Raw genomic sequence first — 15,302 nt, 5'->3', positions numbered from 1 at the left:
CTCTCCCCCCCACTTTAAAACCTAAATAATAGCATATTACACACATATTGTCCAGTATCTTGCTCTTTCCTCCCATTAATAATAGAGATTAGATAGTCTTTATATCTGTGCATTTAGATCCCCTCATTAAAAAAAAAATCTCATGGTGTCTGTACACTTAGATCTATCTAATTTTCTTAATCTCATGGTATAGCCGTATCACAGTGGTTCTCAATCTTGGGTGACTCTGTACCCCCTCCCCCTCCAGCCAGGAGACAACTTTGGTTATTAAAACTGGGGGTGGTTACAAACATCCAATATGGGTAGAGGCCAGGAATGCTGCTAAATATCCTATAATACACAGAACAGTCCCCCACAGCAAAGAATTACCTGCCCTAAAATGTCAATAGTGCCGAGACCGAGAAATTTTGCTGTATAATAACTCAGTTAACCAGATCCCCTATTGATAGGCACTTAGGTGGTTTCTAATATTTTGGTATATAGACAGTGCTGCATTGACAATGGTATAAATTGGAGTTCTCAGTTGCAGATGATATAATCTATTTTAGTTTAAGCAGAAAGGGATTATAAAGTGGTGACTAAGTTTTTGAGAAGGTTAAGAGTCAAGTTTGGATGCTTCCCAGCCAGTAATAGATACCAGGCTGAGGGTCCAACAACACCACAGAAAATTTCTAGTGGAAATTCCAGTGCTGTTGCCTCATGCCATTGACATTAGTGATACTAAGGATGTTATAACCTGCACAAGAGCTACCCCTGAAGAACCAAAGGCTTGGGCTGCTATGTTGGCCAGAACAGCTGAATGTACCACAAATGACTGCTGCCTCCAATCCTGCGTGATGCATCTGCTGGACAAAATTGGGCTGGAGATGATCAAGAGACAGGTGTGGAACTCAGGAGCATCATGGCTGGACCTACACATCGGGGAGTTGAAGGCATGATGTGGATGAGATTCTCCAGAGCCAATTTTTAACTTGGAGTCTTTGCTAGGGGTCTGAGAATAGCATCGGGGGGTCACAGATTTGGACAGAAAAGAGTACATTTAAATTTTTACTAACCTCCAATTGACACAGCATTTTTCTCAATCGGCTGTCTATAGGCAACAAACCACAGCAGTGTCTGGGTCTTTAACACCAACAGAAATCTCAGAAATTTTCATATCACATTGCAGCTGTTGCAGGTATCTTAAAATATTTTTTACATTCCGTTCTACTTCAAAATTCAGATATTATGCTATCAGGTCTGTATATTTGATCATGAAGATGTTTTTAAGAAATATTTTGATAACTCTATTTTCATTTAATTGGTTTCCTTTGTATTCTTACAATGTTTGTTTTATGCATTTAAAAATATTCTAAGAAGGGATCCACAGAATTCACTAGACTCTGGCACAAAAAGAGGTTAAGAACCTCTCATCTGGAACTAATCACAAACTCAACTGCTTCCAAGGGCCAGGTAGAGGCCTGAAAACCAGGACCTGCTTTGGTTTCTTACGTTTGAAGGGAAGAAATATTTTCCCTTGCTTTTAATTCCACTCTAAGAACAACTACATTAAACACCTGATATAAATGGCGATTGACTCTGGCTTCCATGTCAGGAATACTAGGAAGTAATGGAGACTCTGGTCAGTTGCAAGCACATGCCCCAGCAGCTTCTTGTCCCAGCTGACCCTTGCCCTGTGGGAAAGTGGGCCTTGGATGGCCAGAGCCTCCAGTTTTCAAGAAAAGCCAGAAGTTTGGATTTTTCTCTATTTTTAGTGTTGGCAAATGGTTGAAAAAATTAAAACCAACATGTTGGCTACAGACAACCTGTCTGTGGGCTGCGTTTCACACCAGGCTGCGGTTGGGGCTTTTGAGTCTCGAGGAGGAAGCAAAGGAGGCTGAAGACAGAACTCTGGAGAGCTCTGCTATCTGCAGGGCGAGCAGAGGAGGAGAATGCAGGGAAGGAGCTAAATGGACAGTGGGAAAGGGGGGAGGGCCCGGAGCAGGGATGCCAAGTAAGGAGACTTTTAAGGAGTGAGAGGCCCCCGTGTTTCATGAGTCAGGAGAGGTTCACTGAGAGAGATAAGCCTGGAGAAACAGTCACTTGAGGTAGCCTTTCACAAGTCACAGTCTGAGCCTATTACTCCCTGCCACGCTGCTGCATGAGTGCCCTTCCCCACCCACGCCTTTGACTTTGCCATTCCATCTGCCTGTTACACCATATCCTCTGCTGCTTGGTGAACTCCTACTTATCCTGTAAGGCCTGGCTTCAATGTCACCACCTCTTTTTCCTCTTCTGTGGTTGTCTACCTGATGGATGACTTGCTCTCCCAGAAGAGTTTCCGCAGTCCTTGATTCCATGTTACAGCACTTACCACATTTGATTCAAATACACTTTGGGGTTTGTGGGGTTTGTGGGTCTCACCCACATCTTGCCCACTGGCTATAAGGTCTTGTGGCTCAGGGACTGGATTTTTTTATCCTCTTCTCTCTAGGTCTGCCCCAGGCTTGGTACATATTATGCAGTGCTCAAGCGATGTTTGCTGAAGCACGGGGGTTAAGAGCCGGAACTCTGAGCCAGGCTGCCTGGGTTGGGAACCTGGCTTTGCCACTTTCTGTGTAGCCCTGGGCACAGCTTTTTACCTTTCCATGCCTTTTTGTTCATCTGTAAAATGTAATCCTCATGTCAACATTTTATTGTGAAGAATAAGATTAAACAAGCTATACTCACAGCACTCAGAACACTGCCTGAAACTTAGTAAGCCTTATCAAAGTGTTATGTTATTATAAATATGTTATATATAAATATTATTATTATTATATGTTAGCTTTGTTATTAAATTGCTTTATCTATTTTGTACACTAATGCATCCTCAGTACCCTGGACAGTCCCTGGAACACTGTAGGTACTTAATAAATATTTGTAGAATCAATGAATGAATGAGTGATGGACTTCACTCTTTTTGCCCTCACTCAAGTGTCACAATGCCCTCCCAGTGGGGGTGGGGTGGGTGACAGGGTGTTCAAGGGCCAATGGGGCCTAAGTCAGGAATTTAGTAGAAGTTTGTGGGCATAGCCCACAATTATTTCTCTAGGAAAACGTGTCTAACCTACAAAGGAAGTTCTGGAACCCACATCACATGTAAGCTGGGAAGGAAAATCCGCATGGCACATGTACCAGGAATAACCTCCTTTGTCTTGTTTTATTCAATACTTTCAAATTTCCTTCTCTAGGCAAGGCTGATTAGAGTGCAAGTTGCAAGTTAATTTGAATTTCACTTTTTGTCCTTGCTCTTATAGGGAGTGAAAAGGCTTCAGAACACTTCAAAGTGTTCGCATAACCAACATAAGGAGTGTTTTGCAGCCACACAGACCTGGATTCAAATCAGGACCCCTGACCCTTAGCTGTTCTATAATCATGGATTGCACTCAGCCTGAGTCTCATTCTTCTTACCTGTAAAATGGAGATAGCTTTACCTTCTTCATAAGACTGTAATGGGAAAGCAATTAATTGTGCATTTTGAAATCACTTCAGCTCTATACAAATATCAGTTATTATTGGATCTCCACATTGGTTCCTCGGTAGGGTTTCAGGAGAATAAAGAGTAGCCCTTTATCAGTAAAAAGGCTGGGAAATCCCTGATCTAATCTCAGTGCTCTTTGAGATCCGGAGGGTTTGGGCTTTCCAGTCCAAGAGCTAGTCAAGCCAAGCTACTCGCGGGCCAAGCCGTGAGGGTGTGGGTGGGCGATCAGTGCTCGACCAGACTGGGACCCAAGGTTCCGGGATAAACTCCATGCTTTCTTTCATGGCAAGCGTCACAATCTACAAACCCTGATAAGGACTTCAGCAGACGCAAGCCTGAAAGACGATGAGTGAATACCTACACGCAGGGAGAGGGTCGGTGTGTGTTGTCGGTGGAGGAACACTAGAGCCGGAGAGGGAGGCTGGCGCCGGAGGGAGGATGCATTTGATGCAGTGTAAGGGGAATGGAGCGCAGGAGCTCTCCATCCCGAGCGAAAGTGAGGCCCAGTGAAAGGGGCCAGCCTGAGGAATTTCGGTTCCCGCCCCTCGGCTCCCGGCTTTGACTACAGTTCCGCCCGCAACCGCCCTGGGCCCCTCGCCCCGCCCCCAGAGGGTAATCGGGCTGTACCATTATGCCACCATAGGGGTGACGGTGAAACGTGGGCTTATTCCTGAAAAGCAAATATAACTTCTTTGTCAGAAAAGCAGAGGATTATATGTATTATTTTCAAGGTTCTTAGTTAATACGCTTCCTTTCTGCCTGCTAGGGTCCTCTATACTCCCTGAAGAGTTGCAGGAGTCGGCCACGATTCCCCCTTTCCTTTACGCAGTTGGTGCGTTCCCCCGGCATGCGTAGGCGGGGAGGCGTACATAAACCTCGACCCAGGAGGCGGGGCTGCTCAGTCCTCGAGGCGTCGGTGCTGTGGTGTTGGAATCTTGCTGATTGTCGGCCTGTGCGCGCGTGCGCGGACATGGCCTCAAACGGTATGTAAGGGCGCGAGGCGGCGGTGGCGCGCCGGCCCCGGGCCTTGTTACCTTCCAGTCGGGCTTTTGTTTTTCGGTGGGACCTGGGCGGCGATCGCGTGTAGGGTCTTCTCGCAGCACTGGCGGGAAGCAGCGGAGAGGGGTGGAAGGGGGAGGCCGATGTCGCCATCTTGTTTCGCTCCTCTGGCGCCTGGCGCGGGGCGGGAGGTCTTCCCTTCGCAGCCCCTTTCCTTGAGGTGAGGGTTGGGAGGGACACTTCTTGGTGATTGGAAACGTGAGGCATGGATGGAAATGCCCGGTCCCTGTAGCCTTTTCTCCTTCTCATTCCGAGCCTCGCGCTCGGGCCCGCTTTGTCGCAGTGCTGCATCCGGGCATTCGGAGCGCGCACGCGCTCTGCTGGCCCCTCCCCCCTTTCTGGCGGCGCGAACCCCCCCTCCCGCCTCGTGTCGGCCCTGCTTTTTGTCGCGAGACCCTTCGCTGGAGGCTCCGCGGCGCGCGTCCGGTTTGGGCCTTGCCCCCGGGGTCCCTCGGGAAGGGGCGGGACCGCCTCGTTCCCGCCTCGCTTGCCACGCGGGCGGGGGCGGAGGCTTGGGCCAGCTTAACGGCTGGGGGTGGTCCAACGGACTTGGGGACCCGGCCCGAGGCTTTTCCCGCCTAAATTTCCTCTCTCGGAGGTGGTTACTGAAAGGAACGGCCGCCCGAGGCCACACCTTCTCCCGGTCCTTTTGCTCTTTTCTGCGGGAGGAAACGCCTCGTTTCCTGTATCGGCGAGACGAGTGGATCTGGCCAGTGCGTCTAACATGTGGCGTTTTAAAAGCGCTTTCTCTTTCTTCGGTTCGCCGAGTCTCCCCACAGTCCCGAGGCAGGCAAGGAGGAGATAAGAAAACGCACTCGTGGGGAGCCACAGGGCTGGGGACTTGAGTACCAGTCGACTTGCCTCCCGAGGCGACCGCTCTTTGATGGTGATCTCTGTTGTTTGGGATCAAAGAGCGCTCTTCTCTTGGTTAGCTAGCTTTGCATTAAAAGCTTCCGTTTCCTGTCTCCAAGATTAGGCAAAGGGTGAAGAGCGGCCTCTTTGGAGACATTCTGGTTTTTCGGATTGAGAAAGTGGAGGCTACGTTCCGAACAATTCTGCCTCTGGCTTGAATTAAAACCTGTTCTGCTGAAGCAGCTGTGTGACTTTAGCTTGATTTTCGGTGATATCTTTGTCTTCGAGCGGGTGTGAGAAGGAAATGTGTGTAAATTTGTGCAGTTCCTGACATCGATTGAAGTTGCAGAAAATTGGAGCTGTTCACCAAGGCTCTTGCTTTTTCCAGTACTTAAGGCTTCTTGGTCTCTGTAGAAATTCGCTGTTTCTTTACTTTTCTTTATTGTAAGAAAACTTGACTACGGTCTGCCAGATTGTTCCTCTCAACTAGGGTTTCATGTGGGAATTTATGCCTCGTTGACTTTCCTCTCTGGGGGCCCCAAAGCTAGCTTGAGTTAAGACTTTTTGCTCTAGTCTACTCTTAGGGATGGTTGAAGGTAATATAATTAATTGTGTTTCTGTTTTTCAGACTATACTCAACAAGCAACCCAAAGGTGAGTGTCATTTCTGGGCTTCCAGAGTTTGTAAAGGGCAAGGGTGGCTAAGGTGTTTTTGTCTGAGAGCACGGTTTGTCTTTTTCTCCAGTTATGGGGCCTACCCAACCCAGCCTGGGCAGGGCTATTCCCAGCAGAGCAATCAGCCCTATGGACAGCAGAGTTACAGTGGCTACGGCCAGTCAGCGGACACTTCAGGCTATGGCCAGAGCAGCTATGGTAGTTCTTACGGACAGGCCCAGAACAGTGAGTCTCTTTTAGTGGGTCACCCCACCTCTTCCTGCTGTTTCTGAATGTTGCTTTTTTTAAACCTAAGCAGTGCTGAAATGTTTGCTTTAACCAGTCTATGACCCTTAAAGCACTTCAGCGTTTGAGTCCTTTCAAACAAAAATACTTAATTGGTTTGTAATTGTTTCCTATTATTTTCTTTGACTTTTTACTTTTCTATTTATGTTGCACTTTTCCCCATTTCCCCTAAGAGTGAAAGTGAAATGGGAGGGCGGGGTGTGTGGGGGGGAGTATTGCCTAAAGGGAGAAAACTTTTAGATACTTAAAAGGGAGAAAATGGCTTCCTTGAAGATGTTTGAAGTGGGACTGCTGTATATATCACATGATACACGAGGAGGTGGAATTTGCCCTGAGGTCCTGAAGTGTAAATCATATGGGGTTGTCTTACTGTACTGCACACCTTATGGGCAGGTTAAAATGCTGTTCATTTATAGGGATCTCTTGGGCTGTGATTAGTGGTGGTCCTGGAGGCTGGCTTTGGTGTGGGTGGGATGAGATTGGAACTCTGAAGTTGGAATATTAAGCTTTAAGGTAAAAGAGAAGGGTAATCTCTGACTGTGAGTTGCAAGATTTCCAAGCATCTTCTAAGAGGCTGACTTTTCAAGTATGGGAAGCATTAGGTGGTATATAATGTTTTCTTCAACACATTCCCTGCCTTTTCTCTTTCATCATAGTTTTTGTGACTTCCTCTTTCTTTTTCTTCTAGCAGGCTATAGCACACAGTCAACTCCCCAGGGATATGGCTCAGCTGGTGGCTATGGCAGTAGCCAAAGTTCTCAGTCGTCTTACGGGCAGCAGTCCTCATACCCTGGCTATGGCCAGCAGCCAGCTCCTAGCAGCGCCTCGGGAAGGTAAGGAGTTGTGGGGAGAGGGGAGAGGACTGAAAGATTAGGGGTGCATGAGTGAGCATGAGGACTAACGGGGGTGGCCTCTGTTGGGTACAGAGAATGGGGTGTACTGAAAGTGAAAGAAGGTTTTGGACATGCTGGCATTATGATTCTGTTTTTTCCTTTTCCCTAGTTACGGTAGCAGTTCTCAGAGCAGCGGCTATGGGCAGCCCCAGAGTGGGGGCTATGGCCAGCAGTCTGGCTATGGTGGACAGCAGCAAAGCTATGGACAGCAGCAAAGCTATAATCCCCCTCAGGGCTATGGGCAGCAGAACCAGTACAACAGCAGCGGTGGAGGTGGAGGGGGTGGTGGAGGTGAGATGTCTTCAGCTTTGTCTCATACCTGCTTTTTGTAAGGAATTGTATCCCGCTCGACCCTTTCCCTAAAAGGTTCTTAAAAATGTTGCGCTTTTGTTTCCTAGCTTCATTTTAATTTTTTTTGTCATTTATCACCTGGTGCAGTTGAACTGCTTTGTGCCACCTCACAGTCTGTTTTGTGTTTCTTAAAGGCATCCTTTCTTTCCTGACAGGTAACTATGGCCAAGATCAGTCCTCCATGAGTAGTGGTGGTGGCGGCGGTTATGGCAATCAGGACCAGAGTGGTGGCGGCGGCTACGGGGGAGGCCAGCAGGACCGTGGGGGCCGTGGCCGGGGCGGTGGCGGTGGTTACAGCCGCAGCAGTGGTGGCTATGAACCCAGAGGTCGTGGAGGTGGCCGTGGAGGCAGAGGCGGCATGGGGTAGGTGTCTTGTGAGCCAGGGAGTAACATCAGTGAGCATTGTGGGGGGTTGCATGAATCTCCCTTGAAGCCTAGTCCCTTAGTGCATGGTTAGTCTTATTCTAGAGATTTGTGGGGGCTTTGATTTAGGAGCATTGACTGTATCTTCTTCATACATCCCCATTTTATTTTTGTGAGAACTTGGGAACCTGAACTTCTACCCACACCTCTGTATAGAGATTTGAGTACTGACATTTTTATTTCTGAAGAAAAAGAAACATGGGTGTATATGGATTGGAGTCATTGATATCCTAGGCAAGAAAAATGGAAGTAAAGGCTTCTTTCTCTGCAAGGGAAACCGATGATCCCACTCCTGGTAATAGGGAAACTTGTTACTTGTATTCCCATGTGTCCTCTGAGGAAGTTGTAAATGGTTAACCTGACTTGAGCTTCCAGGAATTGGCTACTCTCTCTTTCTGTATTCTGTAGTCATTTGAATCCACGAGCACTCATTTGACTGACAGTAATGATTTTGTGTGTGACTTGGTTCATGGGGCTATCTGAAGTGTGCAGACCTTTTGGACAAAATACAGTACGCTTGACAGTGGTATCCCACCTATTTGCTCCACTGTCCCCCTTCCTCTGGTTACTTGTCCAACTGGACCTTCTTTCCTCCCCTTCCTGCTGAAGTTGAAGTAAAACCTTAGATTTAATGTTAAAGCACTTGTCAAATCTGTTGGTAAATATGATTTGAAGGACCCTACTCTGTCTCCCTTGAGAGGGGAGGAATGTCAGTGTGTTACTCCTTTTTGGGAAAAAGTAGGTTTTTTAAAGAGTTTGTGTATGGTAAGTATTCAGAGGTGGGTGGGGGCAATCTCAAAAACCGTACAAAATAAGGAAAACTCTGTTGTGTGCGTGTGTTTAATGCAAAACTTTAAAAAGAAAAACAACTGTTAATGTGACTGTTAACTTGCTCTGCATTTTATGTGCCACAGGTATGAAAGGTGACATTGCAAAATACTCCGCTCTTCTCACAGTGTTAGAAGGGGTGACCCCGGGGGTGGGGAGAGATCAAAAACAGCTCAGTAGTTAGGGTAGGGCTTAGCCAAGTTTGTCTCGCTTTAAGGGGAAATTGCCTTTGGTTTTGACTTTTTATGGAACAGGGTTGGGTCTGCTTGCTGCTTTCAAAGCAAAAAACCACAAAAATGTGTTCAGGGCTACCCCAGCCTGGTGTGAAATGTCTTCTGGGTAAATCGGGGGTAGGGTTTTTAAACCAACTACTGGGTTGTCATCCACTCGCGACAAGAGGAAAAAACATCTGCTACGTCGGAAGAACGACCAAGGAAAATGGGTCTTTTTTTTTTTCCAGAGGAAATAGATATATAATCTTTTAAAGCAAAATCCTTAAAAATTGTGTCTGAGAAATTGCACACGTGTGTGTGACATGCTCAAAGGTCAGACAAGGGGTGGTCAGGAAGGGGAATGTATTTTAGTAGCCATTTGTATTATCATTTTCCCAAAACACCTACCCATGTTTGGGGAATGTTGAACAAAATCAAAAACCGCCCTTTTGTAGCCGTTGGAAGCTTCATGTCCTTTCTTCTAACTTGTCTTCTCCAGCGGAAGTGACCGTGGTGGCTTCAATAAATTTGGTGGTAAGTGAACAGAGTTTCCAAAATTCCCAACTCCCAGCAATGCTTTGTCTGATTGTTCATTTGCAGATGTCTTAGCGTGTTTTAAGTGTCAAAGGTTTTGGAGTGTCCAGAACCACCTCCAGAAAGGGGTGGGGTAGAATGCCACCTGCTGCCAGATGTGTGCTAACCTGGAGGCAGGCAGGGGTAAGACTCAGCAGGCATCTGGTACCAATTGGGTTTGACCCAGGTTAAATAAGAGGTGTTTAAGTAGGCCTCTGACAGGAGTGTTGCCACACCCGGCACTTAGTGAGCACCGTAATGAGAAGCTGGAGAGTGTGCTGGAACACGTGGGGCCGACTTGGCTTTAGGGTCCTTTTGATCAGTGTGTCCGAGGTTAGTGTGTGTGTGTGTGTGTGTGTGTGTGTGTGTGTATAACAATCTCCAAATGTTTTAATTCTGGACGAGGGATGTGAACTTTTGCCCTGCCCTGAGGATGGTGAAGTTGGTATATATTTATATATTAAATACTGAATGGTGTCAATGCGATTCTACATACACGCATTTAAACTCAAGTCAGATGGGCAAATAGAAACTAGCTCTGGGAAGGAAGGTGTGGACTACTTCCAAGAAAGGTTGGGAGTATGTGTGGCTCATGGGAAATAACCAGGTCTTAAACAGCACAAAACTGAATTCATGGAAAAATGGCAAATTTGAGAAGTCTCCCAGTAAGCTGGAACTTTTCTGGTTTGGTTAACTAACAAAAGGTTTCTTGATTTGTCTCAACATTTAAAGCCAAAGGCTTGGGTTCATGATTTAGGTGTCATTGAGTGTGGGTACAATATTTATTTATGATGAATTCAGATAAACTTTGGTCAAAGATGGTCTCTGGAAAAAAAATAGAGGCTGCATTATGGAAATAAGATTTCTGGTCTGTTCCCTGGGACATGCTTAAAAAATACAATAGCTGTTATGTATGATTTTTATTTTCATGTGGTTTTGGGGGAAACAAACATGGTTTTAAGAATGGTTTCTAAAGATGAAATTAAAAATTGTTCTACAAGGGATAAGTGTCTTTGGTGTTAAAGTTTGGAGAAACTGTATGGATGCATATCACATTACTGGTGGTGAGCCCATTTCTCTCTGGGGTGAGAGAACAGGGCCAAGCTATGAGTTGGTTAACTTCAAGGGGTCTCCCTCCTGGCCCTCCCAGTCTGTGCTGAGGACATTTCCCAGCCTGAGCTGGGGGAGGCAGCATTTTCTGAAATGTGGCGTTGTCCCTGTGGGGACTCAGGTTACATACAGATCTTAAGAAAGGGGCCTCTGTCTTCCCCAGACCTGCCTAGGATTTTTCTCTGGGCAGGCAACCCAGGACAGGGTTTGGAGTGAGGCTGTGAGCACTTACCTGATATTTTGCAAAAGTTTGGATTTGGTGTGAATTTTTCTCCTTGTCTTTCTCAGCCTGTTGACTAACGGCTCCTCTTTCCTTGTTTTTTTGTTTTTTGTTTTTTTTTCATGTCACTTAAGGCCCTCGGGACCAAGGATCACGTCATGACTCTGGTAAGTCCAGAGGTGGCATGAAGGAATGGCTCAAGTGGTATCAGGACTTTTCCTGGATGTTCTTTGAAACTTAAAGGGATGTGAAGAACAGGGGTAGAGAAGAAGGAAAATGTAGGGAAGGGAGTTTAGGTGTAGCTGTACTTAACAGTGATTTATAAATGAGCCATGTATCAGAAATACCTGATGTGGTGATTTCCTCTCCCAGCAATTTAGGAGGTCTGGGAGGAGCCCGAGAATTTGCATTTCTAACAAGTTTCAGGAGATGCTGATGCATCTGTGTGTGGACCATAATCCTGAACTGCTGGTTCAGCAAGCAGTGGCTTTTAAAAATGGGGATCGTAAAAAAAAAAAAAAAAATGGGGATCGTAACCAAATTATTGAACAAAAAGGACACAGAAAGGGAAGCACTTAGTGTACTTTTTGTTTTAATTATGTTTATATACTGGATTTTAGTGTAAAATAGGTTTCTTAACTTGGGGGTCTTAACGTTGACAAACAACGGGTGTACTTACTGTGTGGTTGGGCAGTTAACTCCTGAGCCCTGGTTTCTTAGTGAGTATCAACATGTTTCAAAGGGTAGTTGTAAAACTAAATTTAAATTTGTGAAGTGGCTGGCATATTGGTACTCAGATAATAAAATAGAAGGGATGGGGATTTCTTTTGTCCGACCTAAACCAAAGTATATTGCTTGCTTTAGAATTTTTCTTTGAAAGCGAAATAGCAAGTATTAAAGTTAGGTTATTAAGAGTCACTGACTTGTTTTACCTTTGCTTGTTTCCTGTCTTCAAATTCATGTTTCTTTCTGCGTTTGATAAGCAGAACAGGATAATTCAGACAACAACACCATCTTCGTGCAAGGCCTGGGCGAGAATGTTACAATTGAGTCTGTAGCTGATTACTTCAAGCAGATTGGTATCATTAAGGTACTTGTGGAGCAGAGTGGGTGCTTTCTATCAGTGCTGCAGGCTTTTGGATTTCACACCTTAGTGAAAAAAAAAAGTCTTAATGGTTGTCTGCTTAATTTGTTGAAGAAAGAACATTAGCCTTTGCCATTTTTTAAAGGGAATCACATTTTAACACAAAGGAGGCACAATTGATAAAAAAGGGAGTGTCTAAAACTTTTGAATTTGTAGTCTATAATCTTTACTTTCATCTTTTAATATTGAAGTGAGAAACAGTTATAGTTGATGGCTTTAATTCAAGTTACGTGAAATAGAAAGGTATGGTTGTGATAGTGCTGTCTTCTTTAAGACTGATGTTACCTCATGTTGATTTTTTCAGACAAATAAGAAAACAGGACAGCCCATGATTAATCTGTACACAGACAGGGAAACAGGCAAACTGAAGGGAGAGGCAACAGTGTCATTTGATGACCCACCTTCTGCTAAAGCAGCTATTGACTGGTTTGATGGTATGTATGTGGAGGCTGGCAGGGGTGGGGGACAGGGTAACTAGCTTTGGGAAACGGCCTGTGTTTTGAGGATTTCTGTGAGTCTTCCAACACTCCTATTTGGGCGTGGTCTTATTTTTTCTTAGGTTTCATGAGATTGTAAACATTTACAAGAAGGCAGAGTCTTCTCTTGATTGTACCAAGTGTGTTTTTGGACCCACAGGTCTTAATAAAAAGTCTCTTTATACCTCCTTTATTTCTTTAGGTAAAGAATTCTCTGGGAATCCTATCAAGGTCTCATTTGCTACTCGGCGAGCAGACTTCAATCGGGGTGGTGGCAATGGTCGTGGAGGCCGAGGGCGAGGAGGTGAGGAGCTACTTCTGCTGGCGTAAGAGGTGATGGGGAGAGAAGGGAGGGAGGATGGTAAGGGTTTGCATGGGAGAGAAGGTTAGGTTAACCAAACTTGGAAGCGGAGCAGACCTATTCTTGTGTCTGCACTAGGACCCATGGGCCGTGGAGGCTATGGAGGTGGTGGCAGTGGTGGCGGTGGCCGAGGAGGATTCCCCAGCGGTGGTGGTGGTGGTGGAGGACAGCAGCGAGCAGGGGACTGGAAGTGTCCTAATCCGTGAGTGAAACTTCTTTAATTCTTTTCTCAGCCCTCTTACACGTGTGCCCTTTGGTACTATGGTAGAGCTTGTGTTTTCTGACTAATAGATGTCAAAGGTACACTTTGACAGGCTTGGCCAGGAGTCACCTAGGTGAGGTAGCTCTAGTGGGAAAGATATTGGACTGGGTTCAATAACCTGCAGTTTTTGTCTGGCTCACTCCTGAGAAACAAGCCCTTTTGCTTTTCCGAGGCCTCATTTTCCTCACATATCTGTAAGGTAACTGGAGTGTTCGTAATTCTAGGTCTTGTCTTAGCGGCCCCCGGCCCTGACTAATTGTCTTATTTTCCTCAGTACGTGTGAGAACATGAACTTCTCTTGGAGGAATGAATGCAACCAGTGTAAGGCCCCTAAACCAGATGGCCCAGGAGGGGGACCAGGAGGCTCTCATATGGGTAAGGAAGAGGCAGAGCTGGTGATATGGAGTTGGGATCAAAAGGAGGCTAGAGGGAAGGTAGGAGGAATTTGGGGGATGTGATATGGGGATATATCATATTTCTTTTTTCCTAGGGGGAAACTATGGAGACGATCGTCGTGGTGGCAGAGGAGGCTATGATCGGGGCGGCTACCGAGGCCGAGGCGGGGACCGTGGGGGCTTCCGAGGGGGCCGGGGTGGTGGGGACAGAGGTGGCTTTGGCCCTGGCAAGATGGACTCCAGGTAAGTAAGACTCTAAATTGAAATGAAAGTAGAGCAGTTGAACAGAGGTCATGGGATTGCAAGGTTTTGGGACAGTGGTTTCATTTTGAGGGCTAGGTTGGAAAGCTGAGACTGTAACCATAGTGGGTAGGGAAGGAGGGAAGGAAGATTATCTGGGGGAGCTAATCTGTAGACTCCCACGTACTCTCTATACCTATAGGGAGATATGAGCTAGTTCTTGGGGTTGGGTAGCAGGGGCAGATAGGATTTCTGGGGTGGGGTGGGTAGAGAGGTTGGTAACTCAGACCTAATGGATACTCTTTCTTGCAGGGGTGAGCACAGACAGGATCGCAGGGAGAGGCCGTATTAGCCTGGCTCCTGAAGTTCTGGAGCAGCTTTCTTCCTGTACCCAGTGTTACCCTCATTATTTTGTAACCTTCCAACTCCTGATCACCCACGGTTTTTTTGTGTCGGACTATGTAATTGTAACCATATTTCTGGTTCCCATTAAAAACCATCATTTTAGTTAAATTTTCTTCCTCTTCCCCCTCTTCACTGTCCTGGAGCATTGATGTCCAGGTCAAGAATGTGGGGAGTTTTCCTCTTTCAGATCAACCTGCCTTATGGGAACTGGAATAATTTGTTTGTTCCCGCTTAGCAGGAACTGGAATAAAGTGTTTGATACTTGTTTCAGGGAGAAAAGGTCAAGTGTATCCTTGAAAGTAGAGATTAAACTTTTCTGTTATGGTAAAAACTAGATGAATGAAAGTGGTAAATGAGAAACATGTGGTGTGTTGGCCCAGAATTGTCCAACCATTTGGAAGTTTTTCTTTTACCATGTTTATTCACATGCTGGTTTTAGTGAGTTTATTATAGTAGTTCTATTCTTTTTTTAAGGCCTCTTGGCTCTTCTGGCACTTTTCTGAGTGGGGCTCAAACAAATTAGGTTGCTTTGGGGGTGGTATTCAAGCTTGATCATGATTGGAGCACATAGTTATTAGCCAGTTGGGTGTTTTGAAGGAAGGAGAGTAACTGAGCACCTACTTAATGGCAGGTGTTCCGTGGCCTTGCTCACTTCATGCCCAGTACATGGGTGATGTGGCTCTCGTTTCTCAGGAAATGGTCGACCCCAGGATGGAGTCCCTGTCTGATCACTTCATTTTCATTTCTTGGCATTTCGTTCTGAAATCATTGTTCTGAAGGGGACAGACTCCTATCCCAAACGTTGTTTGCCTAGGCCTTAAGAGGATGCTAAATTTTAGGGAAAGAGACTTGGGAAGGAGAGGAGATGGTAAAGGGGGGAAGGTTAGCTGGGAAAGTAAGGTAGAGGCAGTTCTTTATCTTTCAGGGTGGCTCCCCCGCATTAGTTTTCCTGAAGGTGGGGCTTTGGTAGGTGTCTTTAGGGAGACAGTGGTCTAGCTGGGTCATGTTTACATCCTGCCTATACCCAGAGGGCTGAG

General features: G+C 46.0%; 1 protein-coding gene across 2 annotated transcripts; it reads left to right on the top strand.

The window, feature by feature from the left end:
* Window positions 1–4,404: 4,404 nt before the first annotated feature.
* On the top strand, window positions 4,405–14,535 carry FUS (FUS RNA binding protein). 2 transcript variants are annotated; one of them, XM_024744403.1, is made up of 15 exons: window positions 4,405–4,485; window positions 6,042–6,066; window positions 6,158–6,312; window positions 7,064–7,205; window positions 7,375–7,556; window positions 7,772–7,979; window positions 9,579–9,613; window positions 11,117–11,149; window positions 11,969–12,072; window positions 12,431–12,560; window positions 12,805–12,906; window positions 13,042–13,165; window positions 13,500–13,600; window positions 13,716–13,863; window positions 14,173–14,535. In XM_024744403.1, the coding sequence occupies exons 1-15, from the start codon at window positions 4,473–4,475 to the stop codon at window positions 14,210–14,212; spliced, it is 1,542 nt and encodes a 513-aa protein (XP_024600171.1). In that variant the 5' UTR covers window positions 4,405–4,472; the 3' UTR covers window positions 14,213–14,535. The 2 variants fall into 2 exon arrangements, with proteins under 2 accessions (XP_024600171.1, XP_024600170.1); XM_024744402.1 differs by having other exon boundaries at window positions 7,061–7,205.
* Window positions 14,536–15,302: the final 767 nt, after the last annotated feature.

The sequence above is a fragment of the Neophocaena asiaeorientalis genome, unplaced genomic scaffold, assembly GCF_003031525.2.
Source record: "Neophocaena asiaeorientalis asiaeorientalis breed wild unplaced genomic scaffold, Neophocaena_asiaeorientalis_V1.1 scaffold91, whole genome shotgun sequence".
NCBI lineage: Eukaryota > Metazoa > Chordata > Mammalia > Artiodactyla > Phocoenidae > Neophocaena > Neophocaena asiaeorientalis.
This window is presented reverse-complemented; position numbering and strand designations above follow the sequence as displayed.